The sequence below is a fragment of the Salvelinus fontinalis genome, chromosome 21 (genome assembly GCF_029448725.1).
Source record: "Salvelinus fontinalis isolate EN_2023a chromosome 21, ASM2944872v1, whole genome shotgun sequence".
Lineage (NCBI taxonomy): Eukaryota > Metazoa > Chordata > Actinopteri > Salmoniformes > Salmonidae > Salvelinus > Salvelinus fontinalis.
The window spans coordinates 15,484,591-15,507,084 of NC_074685.1; the positions used below are offsets into that span (position 1 = coordinate 15,484,591).

At 41.1% G+C, this 22,494-nt stretch overlaps 1 protein-coding gene across 2 annotated transcripts in view; it reads left to right on the forward strand.

Moving 5' to 3' along the window:
• The window catches only part of LOC129818312 (high affinity copper uptake protein 1-like), a 25,020-nt gene continuing 2,526 nt past the window's right edge, over positions 1-22,494 (forward strand). The window contains exons 1-4 of one of the 2 annotated variants that reach the window (XM_055874076.1): positions 1-195; positions 18,024-18,153; positions 22,103-22,175; positions 22,326-22,494. In XM_055874076.1, coding sequence (XP_055730051.1) covers positions 18,043-18,153; positions 22,103-22,175; positions 22,326-22,494 — 353 coding nt within the window. In that variant the 5' untranslated portion in view covers positions 1-195; positions 18,024-18,042. Of the gene's footprint in view, positions 196-9,345; positions 9,523-18,023; positions 18,154-22,102; positions 22,176-22,325 lie in introns of those variants that run through there. The other variant, XM_055874077.1, reaches the window with a different exon arrangement.

The window sequence follows — 22,494 nt, forward strand, 5'->3', positions numbered from 1 at the left end:
TACATTTTCCGGCTTTGTCAAAAGTCATCTGGCTGTGGTTGTTATACTTAAGTGTGACGTGTGCTGTCGGCGTTTTGCCAGTAGAGTAAACGGGAATCTGGACGTTCATTTGAGAGCTCATAGTTAATCATTCGGTTGTGAGTTATTGAGGCCAAAGAAAATCACGCTGGAACCGAGTTCACTATATGTTGTGAGGTAAGCGCGTGCATGCCCAGACTATTCTCTCTATCATTCTCGCTTGTGTTTGACCTCTGTAGCAAGCTAGCTACGAGGCAAGCTAGTAGTCTAGCAAGTACTGGAGTTAACTTGATAGCTAACAAAATATTTTGGTGTATCATGCAACTTCAGCCATCTCACAATTTAAACCAAATGTTCGAAATATCTATCCTGGTGATTGACATCCCATTTTATCCAATGTATGATTTTCATGAAGTCAGTAATGGTTGAGAAACACTTGTATTTTGTATTCGCTAGTTGGATTTTGTATTCGCTAGTTACAGTACACAAAACGCTACAGTACTTTGTTGCCAACGACTCATTGATCTCTCCACTTCTAGGTTTCACGTGGCCCTTTTTCATTATGCTCTACATATTCCGAAACAAGTAGCTAGGCTATCAAGACCGTTAAATCAAATTGTCATGCTTGTTAAATTGTCATCTTCAGCACAAGCACACACTTAAAATATACTCAATAGTTCAGTGTGTATTCCCTATTTCACAACTAGAACTTCAGACTACAAATATGCAACAGTACGTTGTACTTACTTTAATTGTTTGATTAATGATGATGATGAAACATGTAACCAACTGTGGCCCCTATAGGCTCTGTGCACCCTATAGGCTCTGTGCACTACAGTAGGATTGCTCTTTCGTTGCTTTTCAAGACCAATTCCATCTCTGAACACGACCCACTAGTTATCCCCTCTCTGTAACAGAAAAGTGGACATTTTAATGTGCCTACAGCCCAAAGGTGCCATGACCTATTGGTAATTATTTATAGCAGACCAAAAGTACAGCAAAAAAGGTCAAGGCTGGACAACCAGAATATATGTATGTAATCAATATTATCTCTCATAGTTGGTACCCACTGATTTTATTGTGGGAAGTCTGCTTTTAAATTATTTTCATTTACTCTCAGATATGTGGATTAGAGGAATGTTTGAGTGGGTCTGAGGGAAACAGTGCCCTATTGTCTCTGTGTATCAGGAGGACAGAATGACAGTATCCAATGGGCCAAGCTGTCCTCTAGCTCTGTAGTTGGCCCTCTTTCTCATTGGCATCACTCCGAAGTGACTGAAACTTGTTTGCCTGGCACGGCTTCTCATTCTCAACAACAGGTTTACTTTACGGACAGACTTATACTTAGGCTAGTTAATAAAGGCGGCATGGGACAAGTATATTTGACTGACTTAAATTCCCTCCGCCAGGCTTAACTGACCCCCTTAGAATTTGAAGTGGATTCTTAGTGATTGTTTTGATCTTGGTTATTGATTGAAATCTGAACGTTATCCTGCAACAAAAAAAAACACAGATCTGTTTCTGAAACTCCTTTGCAGATTTCCAGAAACCATTTGGGTCACACACAACCATTCTGTTCCATGAATGGTCCTATATGAGATTCCTGCTATTTAGTGTACACAAAGCAGTGGAATGTTAACACAAATGACAGGTACATTTTAAATAAGGCTTAAACACATGCAAATCAGAGATGGAATGATGAGAGCGTGATCAGAATGTAATGGAGAAAATCAAGTTTGAATTGTATTGTTCCACACCATCCTGCTTTAAAAGGTGGAATGTAGGCCTACATTGCCAATTTATTATTTTAGCTAGCCTCTGTAGCAACTAGCTAGCTACGCTTTACTGTACTGCATTTGCCTCAAGTAGTGGCTCTTGTGCATTCATTAGGAATGTGTTTGAAGTCTGGCAATTATGCAGCATGTTGGGCAAAATGAGTTAAGTGGTGTACTGTTAAACATGAAAGGATTAGGCTTAGGTCTACTTGATTATGTGGGGTCATTGATGATGATATCATACAGTGCAGTATTTTTTTACAATATATCGTATTGTTTTGATGATATTTCAATATTATTTTAGCATTAGTTTGCTGTACCTGCACCAAAACTAGTTTGTTACATCTTCTTTTTAAATAGGTAGCCCATTTGTTAGCAGCACTTTTATTTCAGTGACTGATCAAAACATGGCTCTCTCTTGTCCCTCTGAGGCAAACTAAGTTGGAACATCGATTCGCAATACATATAAAATTGTGAGATTCGCAACATGTATCGTGATCTCCCTGGCAATTCCCAGCCGTAGTACACACTTAATAATTGAATTACCATGTCTAATGACAATGTTTCAGTTTGTGCATTCATAGAATGTTTTGTTGGTGAATGTCTCAATGCTAATTTTGGTTCCTTTTGTACTCTGCGCTATTTACTGCACCGTTCATAATTGATTCAATCACTGTCATCTTTGGTGGGGATTGTTATGAGCCAGTTTTATAAGCTGACCTTTCATAAAAGGTGTAAGTCGGCCTTGACACCTTTTTACCTACTTTTAATTCATGTTTTTAAAAGCTGGAGGTGAGAATCATAAAAAGAATCCTCAGCAATCTACACAGAGTACCCCATAATGACAAAGTGAAAATAGATTTTTAGACATGTTTGCATATGTATTAAAAATAAATGATAGAAATGCCTTATTTACATAAACCCCCCCAAACACTCTTTTTACGCTGCTGCTACTCTCTGTTCACTAACTATACATTCATGTACATATGACCTCAATTGGGCCGAACAACCAGTGCTCCCACACTTTGGCTAACCGGGTTATCTGCATTGTGTCCCGCCAACCCCTCTTTACGCTACTGCTACTCTGTTTGTCATATATGCATAGTCATTTTAACCATATCTACATACACCGGTTAGTCAGGTTGATTGAGGTAGTATGTATGTAGCCTCGCTACTTTTATAGCCTCGCTACTGTATATAGCCTGTCTTTTTACTGTTTCATTTCTTTGCCTACCTATTGTTCACCTAATACCTTTTTTGCACCATTGGTTGAGCCTGTAAGTAAGCATTTCACTGTAAGGTTTACCTACACCTGTTGTATTCGGCACACGTGACAAATAAACTTTGATTTGATTTATTCAGACCCTTTGCTATGAGACTCAATTGAGCTCAGGTGCATCCTGTTTCCATTGATCATCATTGAGTGGTTTCAACTACTTGATTTGGAGTCCACCTGTGGTAAATTCAATTGATTGGACATGATTTGGAAAGGCACACACCTGTCTATATAAGGTCCCACAGTTGACAGTGCATGTCAGAGCAAAAACCAGGCAATGAGGTTGAAGGAATTGTCCATAGAGCTCCGAGACAGGATTGTGTCGAGGCACAGATCTGGGGAAGGGTACCAAAAAATGTCTGCAGCATTGAAGTACCCCAAGAACACAGTGGCCTCCATCATTCTTAAATGGAAGAAGTTTGGAGCCACCAAGACTCTTCCTAGAGCAGGCCGCCTGGCCAAACTGAGCCTTTGGTCAGGGAGGTGACCAAGAACCCGATGGTCACTCTAACAGAGCTTCAGAGTTCCTCTGTGGAGATGGGAGAACCTTCCAGAAGGACAACCATCTCTGCAGCACTCCACTAATCAGGCCTTGATGGTAGAGCGCCCAGACAGAAGCCACTCCTCAGTAAAAGGCACATGGCAGCCCGCTTGGATTGCCAAAAGGCATCTAATGACTCTCAGACCATGAGAAACCAGATTCTCTGGTCTGATGAAACCAAGATTAAACTCTCGTTAAAATCGTTAACTAAACCTCAACTACATCTCGTGTGGTCAGGTGCCACAAAAGGAAGAAGGAAAATTGCAATTGGTTCAGAACCTTATGGAACAGCGGGGACTGTGAAGCAACACATGCATATACACACACACACACACACACACACACACACACACACACACACACACACACACACACACACACACACACACACACACACACACACACACACACACACACACACACACACACACACACACACACACACACACGATAACATACACAAATACAAATAGGCAGAGGGTAGCATCATTTGTCTGATTTCTCTGTAATGTTATGGGAATAATAATGCATTTTATTTTGTAAAGTGGTTTCTTGCATCAAACAATTTTCATTCACCTCCTTGTCTGAAAGACAAGTACATAAATGGGTTTATGTCAAGCGCTGCTTATTTTTTTTTAAGTCTCATGGAATGTAGGCTGACATTGAACACCCCACATTGGCTGATGTAGGCTGAATGATATAACATGTTAAAATGTAATGGGATGCTGTGCAACTTCCAGCTCACGTTTACTGTGAACACTGACGTTGTACCTGTTTTTTAAGTTGCAGTTTCAGACAGTGGGCAAGTAGGCTACTTTGGCTATTTGATCAAAGTGTAGGCCTACGAGTGACCGACCATAAAAACAATGGATGAAATGTATCCTGTAACATTTGGTCTTAAAGAGAATCAGACCAATTATACTACCCTCTGCCTATTGACTACGTAGCTTTTTCAAGCCAGTCTTAAAATACAACACTGCCCCTTTCAAGAAAAAAAAGAAGCTCTTTAGCCGACCTTTCTTTTCAAAGATGTCTAGAAATGATCTATAACTGGGCTAATAACTCACTAACTAGCAAAGGATATGAACAAATGTGCACACGCGGCTACATGCAGCTCTCGCTTTGATCTTAAAATAAGCGCATCTACTCACGACTACTCTGTAAACACAGTCCAGTTCAAAGTGAATGGCACAGATACATTTTTTTTTTAATGTTATCTTTATTTAACAGTTAAGAACACATTCTTATTTACAATGACGGCCTAGGAACAGTGGGTTAACTGCCTTGTTCAGGGGCAGAACAACAGATTTTTACCTTGTCAGCTCAGGAATTCGATCTAGGAACCTTTTGGTTACTGGCCCAACGCTCTATTGCCTTAATTCGATCACAATTCCCACAGTAAAGAGAAATGTTAAGTCTTAACTAAGGGGGAAAGTTGAGTGAAGTTCAATCTTATGCTTCTCTGCGCGGGCTGATATTTTTTCTGCGAGGCAGTCCCGGGGGAGCTTAGAGGGAACATTGATTACATGTATTCTTCGCTGCAAGTTTTAGTCTCCACATCTTACCACAAGCCAAGTGGTTCATGCTTTATCTTTGACTTAACTGTCTCAGAGTTTGGGAGTCCTAAAGTCTAGACTTCAGGAAACATCAGAGAGAGCACATCCACATCGACGGGACCGCAGTGGAGAAGGTGGAAAGTTAGGTTCCTCGGCGTACACATCACTGACACACTGAAATGGTCCACCCACACAGACAGTGTGGTGAAGGTGCAACAACCTCAGGAGGCTGAAGAAATTTGGCGTGGCACCTAAAACCCTCACACACTTTTACAGATGCACAATTGAGAGCATCCTGTTGGGCTGTATCACTGCCTGGTACAGCAACTGCTCCGCCCACAACGGTAAGGCTCTCCAGAGGGTGGTGCAGTCTGCCCAACGCATCACCGGGGGCAAACTACCTGCCATCCAGGGCACCCGATGTCACCGGAAGGCCAAAAAGATAATCAAGGACAACAACCACCCTAACTACTGCCTGTTCACCCCATTATCATCCAGAAGGCGAGGTCAGTACAGGTGCATCAAAGCTATTTTTCAGTCTCAAGGCCATCAGACTGTTAAACAGTCATGACGAGCACGTTAGAGGATGCTGCCTATATACATAGACTTGAAATCACTGACCACTTTTTAATAAATGGAACACTAGTTACTAGTGATGCACCAATATGACATTTTCGGCCGATACAGATATCCATTATTTTCCCTTCCAAAATACACAATATTTAAATATTTTGCGGCCTTTTTAAGCATTCTAGTACAGTTAAATAGTTAACACACATGGACGCAGCGCTCTACGGCACTGCATCTCGGTGTAAGAGGCATCACTATAGTCTCTGGTTCGAATCCTGGCTCTATCACATCCGGCCGTGATTGGGAGTCCCATAGGGTGGCGCACAATTGGCCCAGCATCGTCCGGGTTTGGCTGGAGTAGGCCATTGTAAATAAGAATTTGTTCTTAACTGACTTGCCTAGTTAAGTAAAGGATACACACACTGACCAAAAAATTATTTTGTTGGCATTTACATATGTTCCCATTACCAGTAAAACATAATCAAAACCTATTTCTTTCACTTACTTGCTGTTTTGTTGTTCATTTCTTCAGTCGTTTCATTCTCAACCAGGATTTCTATGGAAGGCCGTTTGGGTCTTTCCGTGTCAAATAACACTATTTGACCGATCTGAATATGACTGCACGTCACATAATAATTTAACACGTTCATACATTTTGTGTAGCTGTTACGCATTGATTACACTATCACTCGTAATTCATATGTCACAACGATTAATCAATGCGTATGCTATGATGCTGGTAAAGTTCTCGCCCACCTACAGTGCTGATCATAAAAAAGCTAGCTAGCTCGTTCTCCCCAAAAACATAGCAAAACGACAATCTGTTTCAGTAGCTATATAGTTAGCTAGCTAACTATATAGCTAGGTGTCATCATCGAAATAACCCTAATTTATAAGACCGTTATTTGATTAATGGTGGTCGGACCCATCCAGCCACAATAAGGATTAGCCACAATAGTGGACTTTGCGGTTAGCCTTCAAAATAAATGTATGGCATAATTCTGCTATTTGTATTCATTTGCATTACTGTCAATGACATACTTTTATTTTGAAGGCAAACCGTAAATTCCACTATTGTGCCTAGTCCTTATTGGGGCTAGCTTCACAACATACAACCCGGTGCGGTCGAGCCTCACTAGCCAGATGAAGCTACCTGGCTGCTTATAACGTTAGCTTTGGGCAACAGGGTTAATTAGCTGGCCAACTATTTATTTTCATGAAGTTCAATTTCAATAGGTGAACAACCAGTGGCAACAAGCTAATACTTACTCACAAGGATTCCTATATCATTGCTAAGAATAATGAAAATGAATGCAGTTTCTACTGGTTATTGTTTTCAGGCTGTTTGTATTGGTGCTAGCTAGGTACCAAGTTTAAGCTAGCTACCCCAGAAGTTGAGGTCGAACAAATTATGCTTTATTACCAAAGCGGTATTGTAAACGCATCATTCATGGCCGGCGTTTGCTTGTTTGCAGACCTTTTTGTAAAAAAGAAAAAAATTAAAGCTGTATTTCACCTTTTATTTAACAAGGTAGGCCAGTTGAACAAGTTCTCATTTATAACTGCGACCTGGCCAAGATAAAGCAAAGCAGTGCGACAAAAACAACAGAGTTACACATGGGATAAACAAACGTACAGTCAATAACACTATATCTGTATACAGTGTGTGCAAATGAAGTAAGGAGGTAAGGCAATAAATAGGCCATAGTGGCGAAGTAATTACAAGTTAGCAATTAACACTAGAGTGATAATGTGCAGATGAGCATGTGCAAGTAGAAATCCTGGTGTGCAAAACAGCAGAAAAAAACAAATGGGGATGAGGTAGTTGGTTGGATGGGCTATTTACAGATGGGCTGTGTACAGCTGTAGCGATCGGTAAGCTGCTCTGACAGCTAATGCTTGAAGTTAGTGAGGGAGACGTAAGTCTCCAACTTCAGTGATTTTTGCAATTCGTTCCAGTCATTGGCAGCAGAGAACTGGAAGGAAAGGTGGCCAAAGGAGATGTTGCGTGTGCTACGGGTGGGTGTTGCTATGGTGACCAGTGAGCTGAGATAAGGCAGAGCTTTACCTAGCAAAGACTTATAGATGACCTGGAGCCACTGGGGTTGGCGACGAATATGTAGCGAGGACCAGCCAACGAGAGCATACAGGTCGCAATGGTGGGTAGTATATGGGGCTTTGGTGACAAAACGGATAGCACTGTGTTAGACTGCATCCAATTTGCTGAGTAGAGTGTTGGTGATGTCATTTACAAAATAGCCTCCAAAGTCAAGGATTTGACAGTGCTACTTTATCTTTTTTGACACGCAAAGACCCAAACAGTGTTCCATAGTATGTATGTCGTGAAGCCATTACTGTCTAACTCCGGTAGGGCAACATCTGAAAAATAGTGCACTTGGTAGTGTGTACCGGTGCTCAACCAGTCGGCGAACAGCCAACATCACCCATGACAGAGAACGGTTGATTGTCAAGGGCAATGAATTCCATTATCTTGGCTTTAATGGATTTTACCTTTGAGTTGTCACGCTGAAATGTTCTTACTCTTTCAAATGATTGCTCGACTGCTTGATCCACACAGCAGACATTGTGGGCTAGGTTAGGAATGCTGTGTTGCACATGTAGCGTAACATTTTACGTGGAGTCATTACGTCATGTACCTACGTTCTATAGGTATGCACAGTACCTTTGAAATCAGTTTTTAACATCAGCATTAAACTAGACATCGGGCCAATACCGATGTTGGCATTTTTAGCTAATATTGGCTGATTCCGATATGTTCACCGATTCTTCTTTTATTTTTTTTATTATATTGTGCATCCCGACTAGTCACTTTAATAATGTTTACATATATTACATTACTCATCTCATATGTATATACTATTCTACTGTATCTTAGTCTATGCCGCTCTGACATTGTTCGTCCATATATTTATATATTCTTAATTCCATTCCTTTACCTAGATTTGTGTGTATTAGGTACATGTGGTGAAATTGTTCTACATTACTTGTTAGATAGTATTGCACTGTCAGAGATAGAGAAACAAGCATTTCGCTACACCCGCAATAACATCTGCTAAATACGTGTTTGTGACCAATAAAATTTGATTAACAATTCCCTTGTACAGGGACCCAAGCACAAGAAATGGCAATATTAGTTGTGTTCTATGCATCAGCATTCAGTTTATGATCAATTATTTTGATCAGGATAGTTTTTTTGATTAACAGTCTAAGTGATGTGGATTGACCACACTGACTGTTTGTCTGGTTAAAGGATAGTTTTAGACAAACAAAGGTGTAATGGTTCCGCACTCAAAGATGTCCCATAAAGCTAGCTTTATTTTTCTTCACTGCATTAGGGATAGCGTAAAAAGCAATTTCAGTTTTAGAAAAGATAAAAGATTGTTGGAGCAGCAAACAAATAAGTGACTGGACATCCCATTATTTCTTCAGTTGGCTGTTTTGTCCAGCATGTATGTTTTGGATGTGTTTTAAAGGGGCAATCCGCAGTTGCTACATTCGTTTTTGGGGAGGGGGAACCATGTTATTGGCTGGATCAAAGGAAATGAGAGGCAGAATGGTCACATGAGGCAGACAGTCATGAGAAGGCAGATTAGTGCACTTCGGCATGACTCAGTCACTTTCCCACTCTCGAGCAGGCGAGCACACTCAGGATCAGACAACACACCTGTACACATTGATGGGTTGCATGAACACTCGCACACATTGACAAGTATCTTGTCAGTAATTTGGCTGTAACAGAAGTTCTGCATGTGGTGAGACATTTGGGTAAGTTTTATTTTTTTTAAAGGAAGATTTTAACTGGAATAAAACAATATTTCATATCAATTATCGAATCTAGAATGTTTAGGCTACCATTTTAATAATGTGCATTTCCTTGTTGTATGCAATGTACTTCAGCTGTCTTTACTTCTTTGCATGCGCCAATGCATATTTTTGTTTGTTCTGGGAAAAAGCATGGACTCTATTTGTTTCCTGCTTTATGTATAGCTAATATATGAAGGGATTAGGCTAATTAACTATTACCCACTGTACTTTGACTGACTGAGAGCAGTCTTTTGTAATTTGAGTCATATCTACATGAATGATGAAAATCATTCTTTGTTGTAACGTTCTTCCAGCATTGTGTAGCCTACTACAGTTTCCACTCGGGTACAAAACAATTTACTGAGGATTTACTTTGGTTAAAGATCAGAGTTCTTAGGTTTATGATTCCAAGGACTCGCAGGAACATTTCACAATGGCTTTTATAACCTCATGTGGAGTGTGATTATATTCACAGTTCTTTGAACTCTGAGAGGCAAGTGCTGTGTAACACGACTTTAGACTGTTCTTGTCTTGCTTTAAAGGGCACAATGGTCTTCGCTTTGGACTTTTCAGCAACTGATAAGAATTTAAGGTTCACGTTGACTTTGATGGAATGTTTATTTTTAAACCTAAAGACTTACGTTTGGACTTAATGGGTGGTGTCCCTCTTAGCGTTATGAATAGCCTGTCTTTATAACACTGTTTTGGAGTAGTAAAGTCAATTTCGTTGTGTACTTGGTCATAATGTCTACCTGAGTCTTGACTGTTTGTTTTGTTGAGGATTAGGCCCATATGTTCAAAGGGCTAACTTCTCACTGTGGCAACAACTGAGTCTAGCAGAGCTGAGTAGAAAAATATGAGTTAACAGATGTCTTGACTGGCAGGTTAATTGATGCGATTATGGTTCTTTTCATTTTGATTCTCGATGTCTGTTTTCCTTGTCCCCTAATGTCATTGGTTTCTGCCTCGGGGTGTCCCAGACATTTGGTATAACATGTTTTTCTCTAATTTAATAACATTAATGTCTGTTAAGTGGGCATTTATTGAGTTATAAAGGCAGTTTTCTACGGATGTGGCCTCTGGTTGTTTGGCCATTTAAATTAGTAATAGTCCTGGTAGAGCTCGCGAGTCAAGTAGCAAATTTTTCCACCTCGATTTATTGCGCACTCTCATGTAGGGAGAGAAGGTGTTTTCAAGGTGCTATGGCTACTAGACATGGATGACTCGAACTGTGTATGAAATAGCCTTGGCACACAGTGGTCCAAAATGGCTTCACAGTTCTTGGGACCATGTGGTTCTGTTTGTAGCCTAAAATGTGCTTTCCTCAATTTAGGTACTTTTCACATCCAAACATAAGTATAATTAGCCTAACTACCAGGAATTGCATTATCAATACCTAGATTACAAAATGGCAAAGCTGCAATTGTTGTCTTGGCCTAGAAATGTTCATAGTCCGAATACTGTGCTTCTTTTTGCACATCCTTGATGTCCAAGGAAATGGTTTCAACCAGCATTTACAATAGACCCCAGCCAGCGTTCTCTACCAGTGGGTTCAGTACAGTAGGTTGAGGGGTTCATGGTTAAAACACCTCTCACAATCACCATCTCTCCAAAGTATAACACTAGCCACTTTGGAGAATTTGGGGAAAGTAATGCTGCTTTGAAAGTTGATGAACTTGTAACACCACTTTTGAGAAAATGGCCTGTAAATGTTTTGGTACACCTACTGGAGAGCTCTGCTTTGTCTACACTGGCTATTCCCCAACTGGGGTACGTGCAATGCCGTCGGGGGTACGCCAAAAAAACATGTGATTTACATTTTCAAACAGGGCGATGGTTTTTTTCTCTCGCCTGAGTAGCCTCGTTTCACTGCCATGAATAAAATTAAACCATCTAAGTTTTCAGCGAAATAACACAATGTCAAACATCCAATCACATTAAACGTTACTCTCTCGCGGGAATTCCACTGTCTGAAGAGCTCCATCTTCTTAAATCATATCCTCAATTTTGTCCCGCACATTGAATATACACTGCTCAAAAAAATAAAGGGAACAATTAAACAACACAATGTAACTCCGAGTCAATCACACTTCTGTGAAATCAAACTGTCCACTTAGGAAGCAACACTGATTGACAATAAATTTCACATGCTGTTGTGCAAATGGAATAGACAAAAGGTGGAAATTATAGGCAATTAGCAAGACACCCCCCAAAACAGGAGTGATTCTGCAGGTGGTGACCACAGACCACTTCTCAGTTCCTATGCTTCCTGGCTGATGTTTTGGTCACTTTTGAATGCTGGCGGTGCTCTCACTCTAGTGGTAGCATGAGACGGAGTCTACAACCCACACAAGTGGCTCAGGTAGTGCAGTTCATCCAGGATGGCACATCAATGCGAACTGTGGCAAAAAGGTTTGCTGTGTCTGTCAGCGTAGTTTCCAGAGCATGGAGGCCCTACCAGGAGACAGGCCAGTACATCAGGAGACGTGGAGGAGGCCGTAGGAGGGCAACAACCCAGCAGCAGGACCGGTACCTCCGCCTTTGTGCAAGGAGGTGCACTGCCAGTGCCCTGCAAAATGACCTCCAGCAGGCCACAAATGTGCATGTGTCTGCTCAAACGGTCAGAAACAGACTCCATGAGGGTGGTATGAGGGCCCGACATCCACAGGTGGGGGTTGTGCTTACAGCCCAACACCGTGCAGGACGTTTGGCATTTGCCAGAGAACACCAAGATTGGCAAATTCGCCACTGGCGCCCTGTGCTCTTCACAGATGAAAGCAGGTTCACACTGAGCACGTGACAGAGTCTGGAGACGCCGTGGAGAACGTTCTGCTGCCTGCAACATCCTCCAGCATGACCGGTTTGGCGACGTGTCAGTCATGGTGTGGGGTGGCATTTCTTTGTGGGGCCGCACAGCCCTCCATGTGCTCGCCAGAGGTAGCCTGACTGCCATTAGGTACCGAGATGAGATCCTCAGACCCCTTGTGAGACCATATGCTGACACATGCACATTTGTGGCCCGCTATCTGGGTGATGTTTTTTCACCTGAATGATCTGAATCTAGGATTACAGGGACTCTCCGCAACTATTCAATTTGCTTGACAAAAATTAGGCTTTGATTAAGAAGTTGGATCTCTTCTCTGTCTGCATTTACAAGGACAAAACAGGTCTTTCCATCATTGTAAGATTTTTGTTTGTGTGCAAATGAGGTCACGCTTACGGACAATGTCAAATGTGATATAGCGAAGCACCTGAGTGAGCTGGGTGCGCAATTACGCAGGAACTTTCACAAAACTGATGACGCAAACAACTGGATTCGTTATCCCTTTCATGCCCTGCCTCCAGTCCACTTACCGATATCTGAACAAGAGAGCCTTATTGAAATTGCAACAAGCGGTTCTGTGAACATTTTATCAGAAGCCACTGCCAGTTTTCTGGATAGGGCTGCACTCAGAGTATCCGGCCTTGGGAAATCGTGCTGTTAAGACACTGATGCCCTTTGTAACAATGTACCTATGTGAGAGTGGATTTTCAACCCTCACTAGCATGAAAACTAAACAGGAACAGACTGTGTGAAATTATTTAAGACCGACTCTCTCCAATACAACCCAACATTGCAGAGTTATGTGCATCCTTTCAAGCACACCCTTCTAATTAACGTATGGTGAATTATTCACAATTTTTGATGGACAAATAAGGTTTTATATGTAAGATGGCTAAATAAAGAGCAAAAATATTGTTTTTGACCAGGGCTTCTTATAAGAGCTCTGTCACTTTCCACGAACCCGGATTCACGTCTGAGGCCATGTGCTAAACAGAGTGCGTAAGGTAGTATACTAAACAACCAAAGATTAAGACTAAAAGTGGTGAAAGTAGTAGTAAAAATACACTATCTAGTCCTTGGCCTATATCCTAATCTGACTTTGGTGCAGGTCTTGTCGTGGTTCACATTACCGTCTCTGGTAAACACACATCAAATAAAATCTAAGTTTGTCACATGCAGAGGATACAGAAGGTGTAACGGTACAGTGAAATGGCTACTTGCATAGTGGAGTCTTGTTTATACCCATAATCCCAACCCATACTACCATTCACCATGCATTAATCTGCAGGTAACTAAAGCTAACCAACTAGGTTCAATGTTACCTAGTTAACTAACATTAGGCTATAACTAGCAATGCAAATGGATTTCTAAGATTATGAATAATATTTCTACACTGCTCATACACGTAATGTTAGTTAGCGAGCCAGCCAGCTAACAGTACGCTTTAACTTGCAATGAAAACGACTTTCTGATAAAATTGGAAACGTATAATATCTGAAAAATGTAGCTAGACTCTTACCCATATTGATGAATGCTTCTCCATCTCTGTTATGGATGCCATGGTTGCCCTTAGTTTGAAGATGTAATCCGGAGACAGGTTTTATACAACCGCATTCTGTTTTCTTTTCGACTCCCACCGCATTTGCAATCCTACTCTGCTTCCACCGGGCATTCCACGGATTTCAAAACTCTGTTAACTTTTTCTGAGACGTTTATCGCCCTTTCTTCCCCATCACTGTCATCAGAAGACAATACAATATCTGGTTTAATGAAAATGTTTTTACCTAAATCTGAGATTTCCTCATCGTCTGATTCATTTTCAGTGTCAGCATGGACTACTTTCTGGAGGACGATCGTACTATCACAACTTTTTCCCGCTGATCGTTGTCGATATCGCCTGTTAAATTCAGGGCAGCAGTGTTGAGCAGTAGCAACACTTTTGCAGTTCTAAATGATATTTTTCAAAAAGCAGCGGTAGAAAGGATTATCTACACATACTGAGCAGCTAATTTTATAGACAGAAGCGTGCTACATGGCAGACCAATCTGAACGAATATCGGCATGTCCAGCCCATCCATTATCTCAGCCAATCATGGCTAGCGGGAAGGTTCCTCGCTTTTTCCGTAGCTAAAACAACTAGGCTCGTAATTTTAAATGTTTTATTCGTATTTACAGATCGCATACAAGCAGTGGTGCAAAAATACTTTAAAGTACTACTTAAGTACTGCACTATTAATATTTTTACTCCATTACATTCCAAAAGAAAATAATGTACTTTATACACCATACATTTTCCCTGACACCTAAAAGTACTCGTTACATTTCAAATGCTTAGCAGGACAGGAAAATGTTCCAATTTACACATCAAGAGAACATCCCTGGTCATCCCTACTGCCCCTTATCTGGCAGACTCACTAAACACACATGCTTCGTTTGTAAATTATGTCTTGAGTGGGCCCCTGGATATCTGTAAATTTTAAAAACAAGGAAATCGTCCCGTTTGGTTAATATAAGGAACGTGAAATGATTTATACCTTTACTTTTGATACTTAAGTATATTTAAAACCAAATACTTTTAGACTTTTACTCAAGTAGTATTTTACTGGGTGACTTTTACTTGAGTCATTTTCTATTATAGCATCTTTACTTTTACTCAAGTATTATAACTGGGTACTTTTACCACCACTGCATACACGTTTGTTATTAAGGCACATGAAAGTTCACATGTTCCAGAAGGCATTTCTGCCAAAAGAATGCATTTTGATTAAAAAAAAAAAAAAATGTCTTAATGCTTCTCCTGTGAAGTGGTGATGTACGACATATGCCTAGCTTCCTGGAACGGGTCACATATTTCATGGCTTTTTGAAAGAGCTCACAGAGCTTGTTTTTCCACTTATAACTGCCCCCCAGTGTTTAGTTATGAAGATATGTTAATGAAGCAATACAAACCTAATTTGGAGTGTCTTTAGTTTGAGTGTTCTATAGTCTTGTACAGATAAGGGGATGACTGGGACAGGCAATGTAACTTTCTCTGTAAAGATTTTATATGGTCTTAACTGGTTTCTCTCTTTTCATTGTCAGTAGCCCCTTTTCAGTGTTTTCACAGATATTGATGTGTCATCTTGGCTTCAGAAGCTTTGGCATTCACCACAATTTTCTGTGCCTGTTTTGAGATATATTCTTCAGACTTTAAGAGAAACAATTGTTTATCTTGAAAATTGTGCTCTAGCTAAGAAGATTATCTTGGAAAATATATCAATTGTAGAATAATAGTGAAGACAACATAAACTATGAAATAATACACATGGAATCATGTAGTAACCAAAAAAGTGTTAAACAAATCAAAATATATTTTAGGTTCTTTAAAGTAGGCACCCTTTGCCGTGATGACCATTTTGATCATTCTTGGCATTCTCTCAACCAGCTTCATGAGTAATGCTTTTCCCAACAGTCTTGAAGGAGTTCCCACATCAATTTGTGCCACATCCCAGGTTTTCGCCTGCAAAATCAGTTCTGTTATAATCATAGACAATATTTTGACAGTTTTGCAAACTTTAGAGTTTTCTATCCTAATCTGTCAATTATATGCATATTCTAGCATCTGGACCTCAGAAATAGTCTGTTTACCTTGGGAACGTTATTTTTCCAAACATAAAAATTCTGCCCCCTGGCTGAAAGTTAAGTGTGAATTGTAAGTAAATCACTGATTGTGTCACCAGCAAAACACCCCCACACCATCACACCACCACCTCCATGCTTCACGGTGAGAACCACACATGCAGAGATCATCCGTTCACCTATTCTGCGTCTCACAAAAACACACGGCGGTTGTAACTTAAAGATCTCAAATTTGGACCAAAGGACATATTTCCACCAATTTGATTTCCATTGATAATTTTTGTGTGATTTTTGTTGTCAGCACATTCAACTATGTAAAGAAAAAAGTATTTAAGAATATTTCATTCAGATCTAGGATGTTATTTTAGTGTTCCCTTTATTTTTTTGAGCAGTGTATATTACATTACACACACACACACACCTACCATTCAGAAGTTTGGGGTCACTTAGAAATGTCCTTGTTTTTGAAAGCAAAGCATGTTTTTTTGTCCTTTTTAAAATCACTTTAAATTGATCAGAAATACAGTTTAAAAGGTCATGGTACTTTAGGATTGAATAATTACATGTAGCTTTAATAGCAGTCACACACAGTGCCTTCGTAAAGAATTCAGACCCCTCGACTTTTTCCACATTGTGTTAGTTTACAGCCATATTCTATAATTGATTACCCCCCCCAATCTACACACAATACCTCATAATGGCAAAACCAGAAATACCTTACTTAGCAAAGGGTCTGAATACTTATTTAACTCAAAACTCCAGGATGCTGGCCTTCTAGGCAGAGTTCCTCTATCCAATGTCTGTTCTTTTGCCCATCTTTTTATTGGCCAGTCTGAGATTTGTCTAGAAGGCCAGCATCCCGGAGTCGCCTCTTCACTGTTGACGTTGAGACTGGTGTTTTGCGGGTACTATTTAATGAAGCTGCCAGTTGAGGGCTTGTGAGGCGTCTGTTTCTCAAACTAGACACTAATGTCCTTGTCCTCTTGCTCAGTTTTACACCAGGGTTTCCCACTCCTCTTTATATTCTGGTTAGAGCCAGTTTGCGCTGTTCTGTGAAGGGAGTAGTACACAGCGTTGTACGAGATCTTCAGTTTCTTGGCAATTTCTTGCCTTCATTTCTCAGAACAAGAAAAGACTGACGAGTTTCAGAAGAAAGGTCTTTGTTTCTGGACATTTTGAGCATGTAATCGAGCCCACAAATGCTGATGCTCCAGATACTCAACTAGTCTAAGGCCAGTTTTTATTGCTTCTTTAAATCAGAACAAGAGTTTTCAGCTGTGTTAACATAATTGCAAAAGGGTTGTGATACACACTTGGATTATCTAACACAACACGCCATTGGTACACAGGAGTGATGGTTGCTGATAATGGGCCAAATAATGGGCCTATGTAAGCATATGTAGATATCCCATAAATATAATCTGCCGTTTCCAGCTACAATAGTAATTTACAACATTAACAATGTTTAACATTACAAAAAATGTGTTATCATAAATTTTGATCATAATCTTTAAAATGTAAAGTCTAACACCCATAATGTAGGGTGTAACATCCATAACGGTTGTTTTTCCTCTCTAAAGTACTAATGAAAATGACAATCTTTTTAAAATGATAGTTTTTGTGTTCAGACATGCCTTTCCTCCTTAATGAATATCCATGTTTTGACCTATGTCTTAACTCAGACTTTTGATAATATGTTCAGAAAAAGCTTGGCCTACATGTAACATCCATAACGCTTCACATTTGCATTCTACAACATGCCAATATTTAAAGTATGCTTTCTTGAGTATACACCCCCCCCCCCCCAAGGTGTACAGTAGACGCACATATCAAACATTTTATTTATATTTGCTTTGTCCAGTCTTTGAAACATTAAGATGTGATTTTGTGTGCAAGTGTAATGTTCATACTGCTGGAATCGCCCACCTACAACAAAAGCAACCTGTCATAGACAAATGTGTGTAAAGGTGAGAAGTATGCGTGACTGATCTCTTTTGTGTCTATTTCCTGGTTCTTGCAGTACTACATTCGAGACGAACATGGACCACACTGACCATGACCACAGCAAAATGGCTGGCAGCATGGCTCCTCCCATGGTCACAGGCTCCCACGAGGATCATCTAGGGGGAGGTGGAGTGGGCCATATGATGGTGAGTGGGCTTGGCAATCTGAAAAAGAAATCAGTCACATACTAATTTCTCTCTGTTACAATGTGGGATGTATTTATGCTTGATCCAGCAATGCGGTACGGAGGCTAAGTACGGAGGGTGTGAAGCAATTGCGGAGGCCATTTCAAGCTCTGTACCGCATCGCCGTGCTCATCCCAAAAATGTTTACAATTCTGAGGGCTCCGTATAGCTCCTCATTGATATGATTTGTTGACGGTATGTGGGGGCGGTACACCCTGTATAAACACAAACTCACTCCCTTAACAACTTCCTCCACAACAGTTCTGCTCTACTCCACGAAACGCAAGAATTACGAATGCCCTGACTTTTGCAGAGGCCGCATCGCAGTTAATGCTATATGTTCAATGCAGACACTGTAATGACCATAAATTGTCTTTTAGGCTTAGCACCCCATCTCTGCACTTCCTACAACCTCCTCACAAAGTTGTAAATCTGATTCATGAATGGTTTTAATTCAACTCTAGTTCAAACGGCCTGCTTGACATTTCTCTCTGCTGTGTGAGCTGAATCAAATGAAATGTTATTGGTCACATACATATGGATAGCAGATGTTATTGCAAGTGTAGCGAAATGACTGTGCTTCTAGTTCCTACAGTCCAGTAATATCTAACAATGCCACAACAACCTAATACACACATCTAAGTAAAGAAATTGAATAATGTATACATATATGGGTGAGCAATGTCAGAGCGGCATAGGCTAAGATGCAACAGATAGTATAGAATACATATGAGATGATTAATGCAAGATATACAGTTGAAGTCAGAAGTTTACATACACATAGGTTGGAGTCATTAACTCATTTTTCAACCACTCCACAAACTTCTTGTTAATAAACTATAGTTTTGGCAAGTTGGATAGGACGTCTACTTTGTGCAGGACACAAGTAATTTTTCCAACAATTGTTTACAGACAGATTATTTAACTTATAATTCACTGTATCACAATTCCAGTGGGTCAGAAGTTTACATACACTAAGTTGTGACTGTGCCTTTAAACAGCTTAGAAAATTCCAGAAAATGATGTCATGGCTTTAGAAGCTTCTGATAGGCTAATTGATATAATTTGAGTGAATTGGAGTTGTACTTGTGGATGTATTTCAAGGCCTACCTTCAAACTCAGTGCCGCTCTGCTTGACATCGTGGGAAAATCTAAATAAATCAGCCAAGACCTCCGAAAAAAAATTGTAGACCTTCACAAGTCTGGTTCATCCTTGGGAGCAATTTCTAAACGCCTGAAGGTACCACGTTCATCTGTACAAACAATAGTACGCAAGTATAAACACCATGGGACCATGCAGCCGTCATACCGCTCAGGAAAGAGACGCGTTCTGTCTCCTAGAGATGAACATACTTTGGTGCGAAAAGTGCAAATCAATCCCAGAACAACAGCAAAGAACCTTGTGAAGATGCTGGAGGAAACAGGCACAAAAGTATCTATATCCACAGTAAAATGAGTCCTATATCAACATAACCTGAAAGGCCGCTCAGCAAGGAAGAAGCCACCGCTCCAAAACCGCCATAAAAAGCCAGACTACGGTTTGCAACAGCACATGGGGACAAAGATTGTACTTTTTGGAGAAATGTCCTCTGGTCTGATGAAACAAAATTATATATTGTTGGCCATAATGACCATCGTTATGTTTGGATGATAAGGTGACGCTTGCAAGCCGACGAACACCATCCCAACCGTGAAGCACGGGGGGGGGGTAGCAGCAGCATCATGTTGGGGGGGTGCTGTGCTGCAGGAGGGACTGGTGCACTTCACAAAATAGATGGAATCATGAGGTAGGAAAAGTATGTGGATATATTGAAGCAACATCTCAAGACATCAGTCAGGAAGTTAAAGCTTGGTCGAAAATGGGTCTTCCAAATGGACAAATGGATCCCAAGCATAATTCCAAAGTTGTGGCAAAATGGCTTAAGGACAACAAAGTCAAGGTATTGGAGTGGCCATCACAAAGACCTGCCCTCAATCCTATAGAAAATTTATGGGCAGAACTGAAAAAGCGTGTGCGAGCAAGGAGGCCTACAAACCTGACTCGGTTACACCAGCCTTGTCAGGAGGAATGGGCCAAAATTCACCCAACTTATTGTGGGAAGGCTACCTGAAACGTTTGTCCCAAGTTGTCCATTTAAAGACAATGCTACATTCAATTAGTATTTGGTATGTAAACTTCTGACCCACTGGGAATGTGATGAATGAAATAAAATAATTCTCAACTATTATTCTGACATTTCACATACTTAAAATAAAGTGGTGATCCTAACTGACATAAGACAGTGAATTTTTACTAGGATTTAAATGTCAGTAATTGTGAAACTGAGTTTAAATATATTTGGCTAAGATGTATGTAAACTGACTTCAACTGTATAAACATTGTTAAAGTGACTACTGTTCCATTTATTAAAGTGGCCAATGAGTTCATGTCTGTATATAGGCAGCAGCCTCTCTCTGCTAGTGATGGCTGTTTAACAGTCTGATGGCCTTGAGATAGAAGCTGTTTTTCAGTCTCTGCTTTGATGCACCTGTACTGAACAGGCAGTTGCCCGGGTGGTTGTTGTCCTTGATGATATTTTTGGCCTTCCTGTGACATCAGGTGCAGTAGGTGTCCTGGAGGGCAGGTAGTTTCCTCTGGCAAGCCCTGCGGTTGTGGGCGGTGCAGTTGCTGTACCATACAGTGATACAGCCCGACAGGATGCTCACAATCGTGCATCTGTAAAAGTTTGAGGGTTTTAGGTGACAACCAAATTTGCTGAAGAGGCGCTGTTGCTCCTTCACCACACTGTCTGTGTGGGAGGACCATTTCTGTTTGTCCGTGATGTATACGCAGAGGAACTTAACTTTCCACCGTCGCCACTGCTGTCCTGTGCATAGGGGGGTGCTCCCTCTGCTGTTTCCATGATCATCTCTATTTTGATGACGTTGAGTGATGTTCTTTTCCTGACACCACACTCTAAGTGCCCTCCCCTCCCTGTAGGCTGTCTCGTCGTTGTTGGTAATCAAGCCTACTACTGTTGTCGTCTGCAAACTTGATGAGTTGAAGGTGTGCATGGCCACGCGGTCATGGTGAACAGGGAGTACAGGACGGGGCTAAGCACTCACCCTTGTGGTGCCCCAGTGTTGAGGATCAGTGAAGTGGAGATGTTCACCAACTGGGGGAGGGCCGTCAGGAAGTCCAGGACCCAATTACACAGGGCGGGGTTGAGACACAGGGCCTCATGCTTAATGATGAGCTTGGAGGGTACTATGGTATTGAATGCTGAGCTATAGTCAATGAACAGCATTCTTACATAGTTATTCCTCTTGTCCAGATGGGATAGGGCATTGTGCAGTGTGATGGCGATTACATTGTCTGTGGATCTATTGGGCCGGTAAGCAAACTGAAGTGGGTGTAGAGTGATAGGTAAGGTAGAGCTGATATGATCCTTGACTTGTCTCTCAAAGCACTTCATTGTGACTGAAGTGAGTGCTACGAGTCAATAGTCATTTAGTTTAGTTACCTTTGCATTCTTGGGTCCAGGAACAATGGTGGCCATCTTGAAGCATGTGGGGACAGCAGACCGGGATAGGGAGAGATTGAATATGTCTGTAAACACACAAGCACATCTGCGAGTGTTCTGAGCACGCGGCTATGGATGCCGTCTTGGCCGGCAGCCTTGCGAGGGTTAACACGTTTAAATGTCTTACTCACGTCAGCCACGGAGGAGAGCCCACTGTCCTTGGTAGCTGGCCGCGTCAGTGGCACTGTTATCCTCAAAGCGGGCAAAGAACATGTTTAGGTTGTCTGGCAGCAAGACGTCAGTGTCTGCGACGTGGCTGGTTTTCCTTTTGTAGTCCGTGTTTGTAAACCCCTCGGCTCTATAGGTGTGTGATACAATTTTTTTTGTTTTCTGTCCCTCTTCTCCAGAAAATGACCTTCTACTTTGGCTACACAAACGTGGAGCTGCTGTTTGCCAGCCTTGTCATCAACACACCTGGAGGTAAGTTAGTGTGTTCCCAGAATGTATTTTCAGACTTGTAATGCAAAAAGTATTTTATGTAATGACTTTGGCCATTGATTATTCATAAAACTAAAAATAACATTGGTTAGTCAATTATTTAACACCTTTCTACCATGTCTCCTCTCTCAGAGATGGTGGCGGCCTGCTTTGGTTGTTTCCTGCTGGCTGTGCTCTACGAGGGGCTGAAGATTGGCAGGGAGTTCCTGCTGAGGAGGAACCAGGTCAACGTGCGTTACAACTCCATGCCTGTCCCCGGGGCAGACGGCACCATGGTCATGGAGACCCACAAGACTGTAGG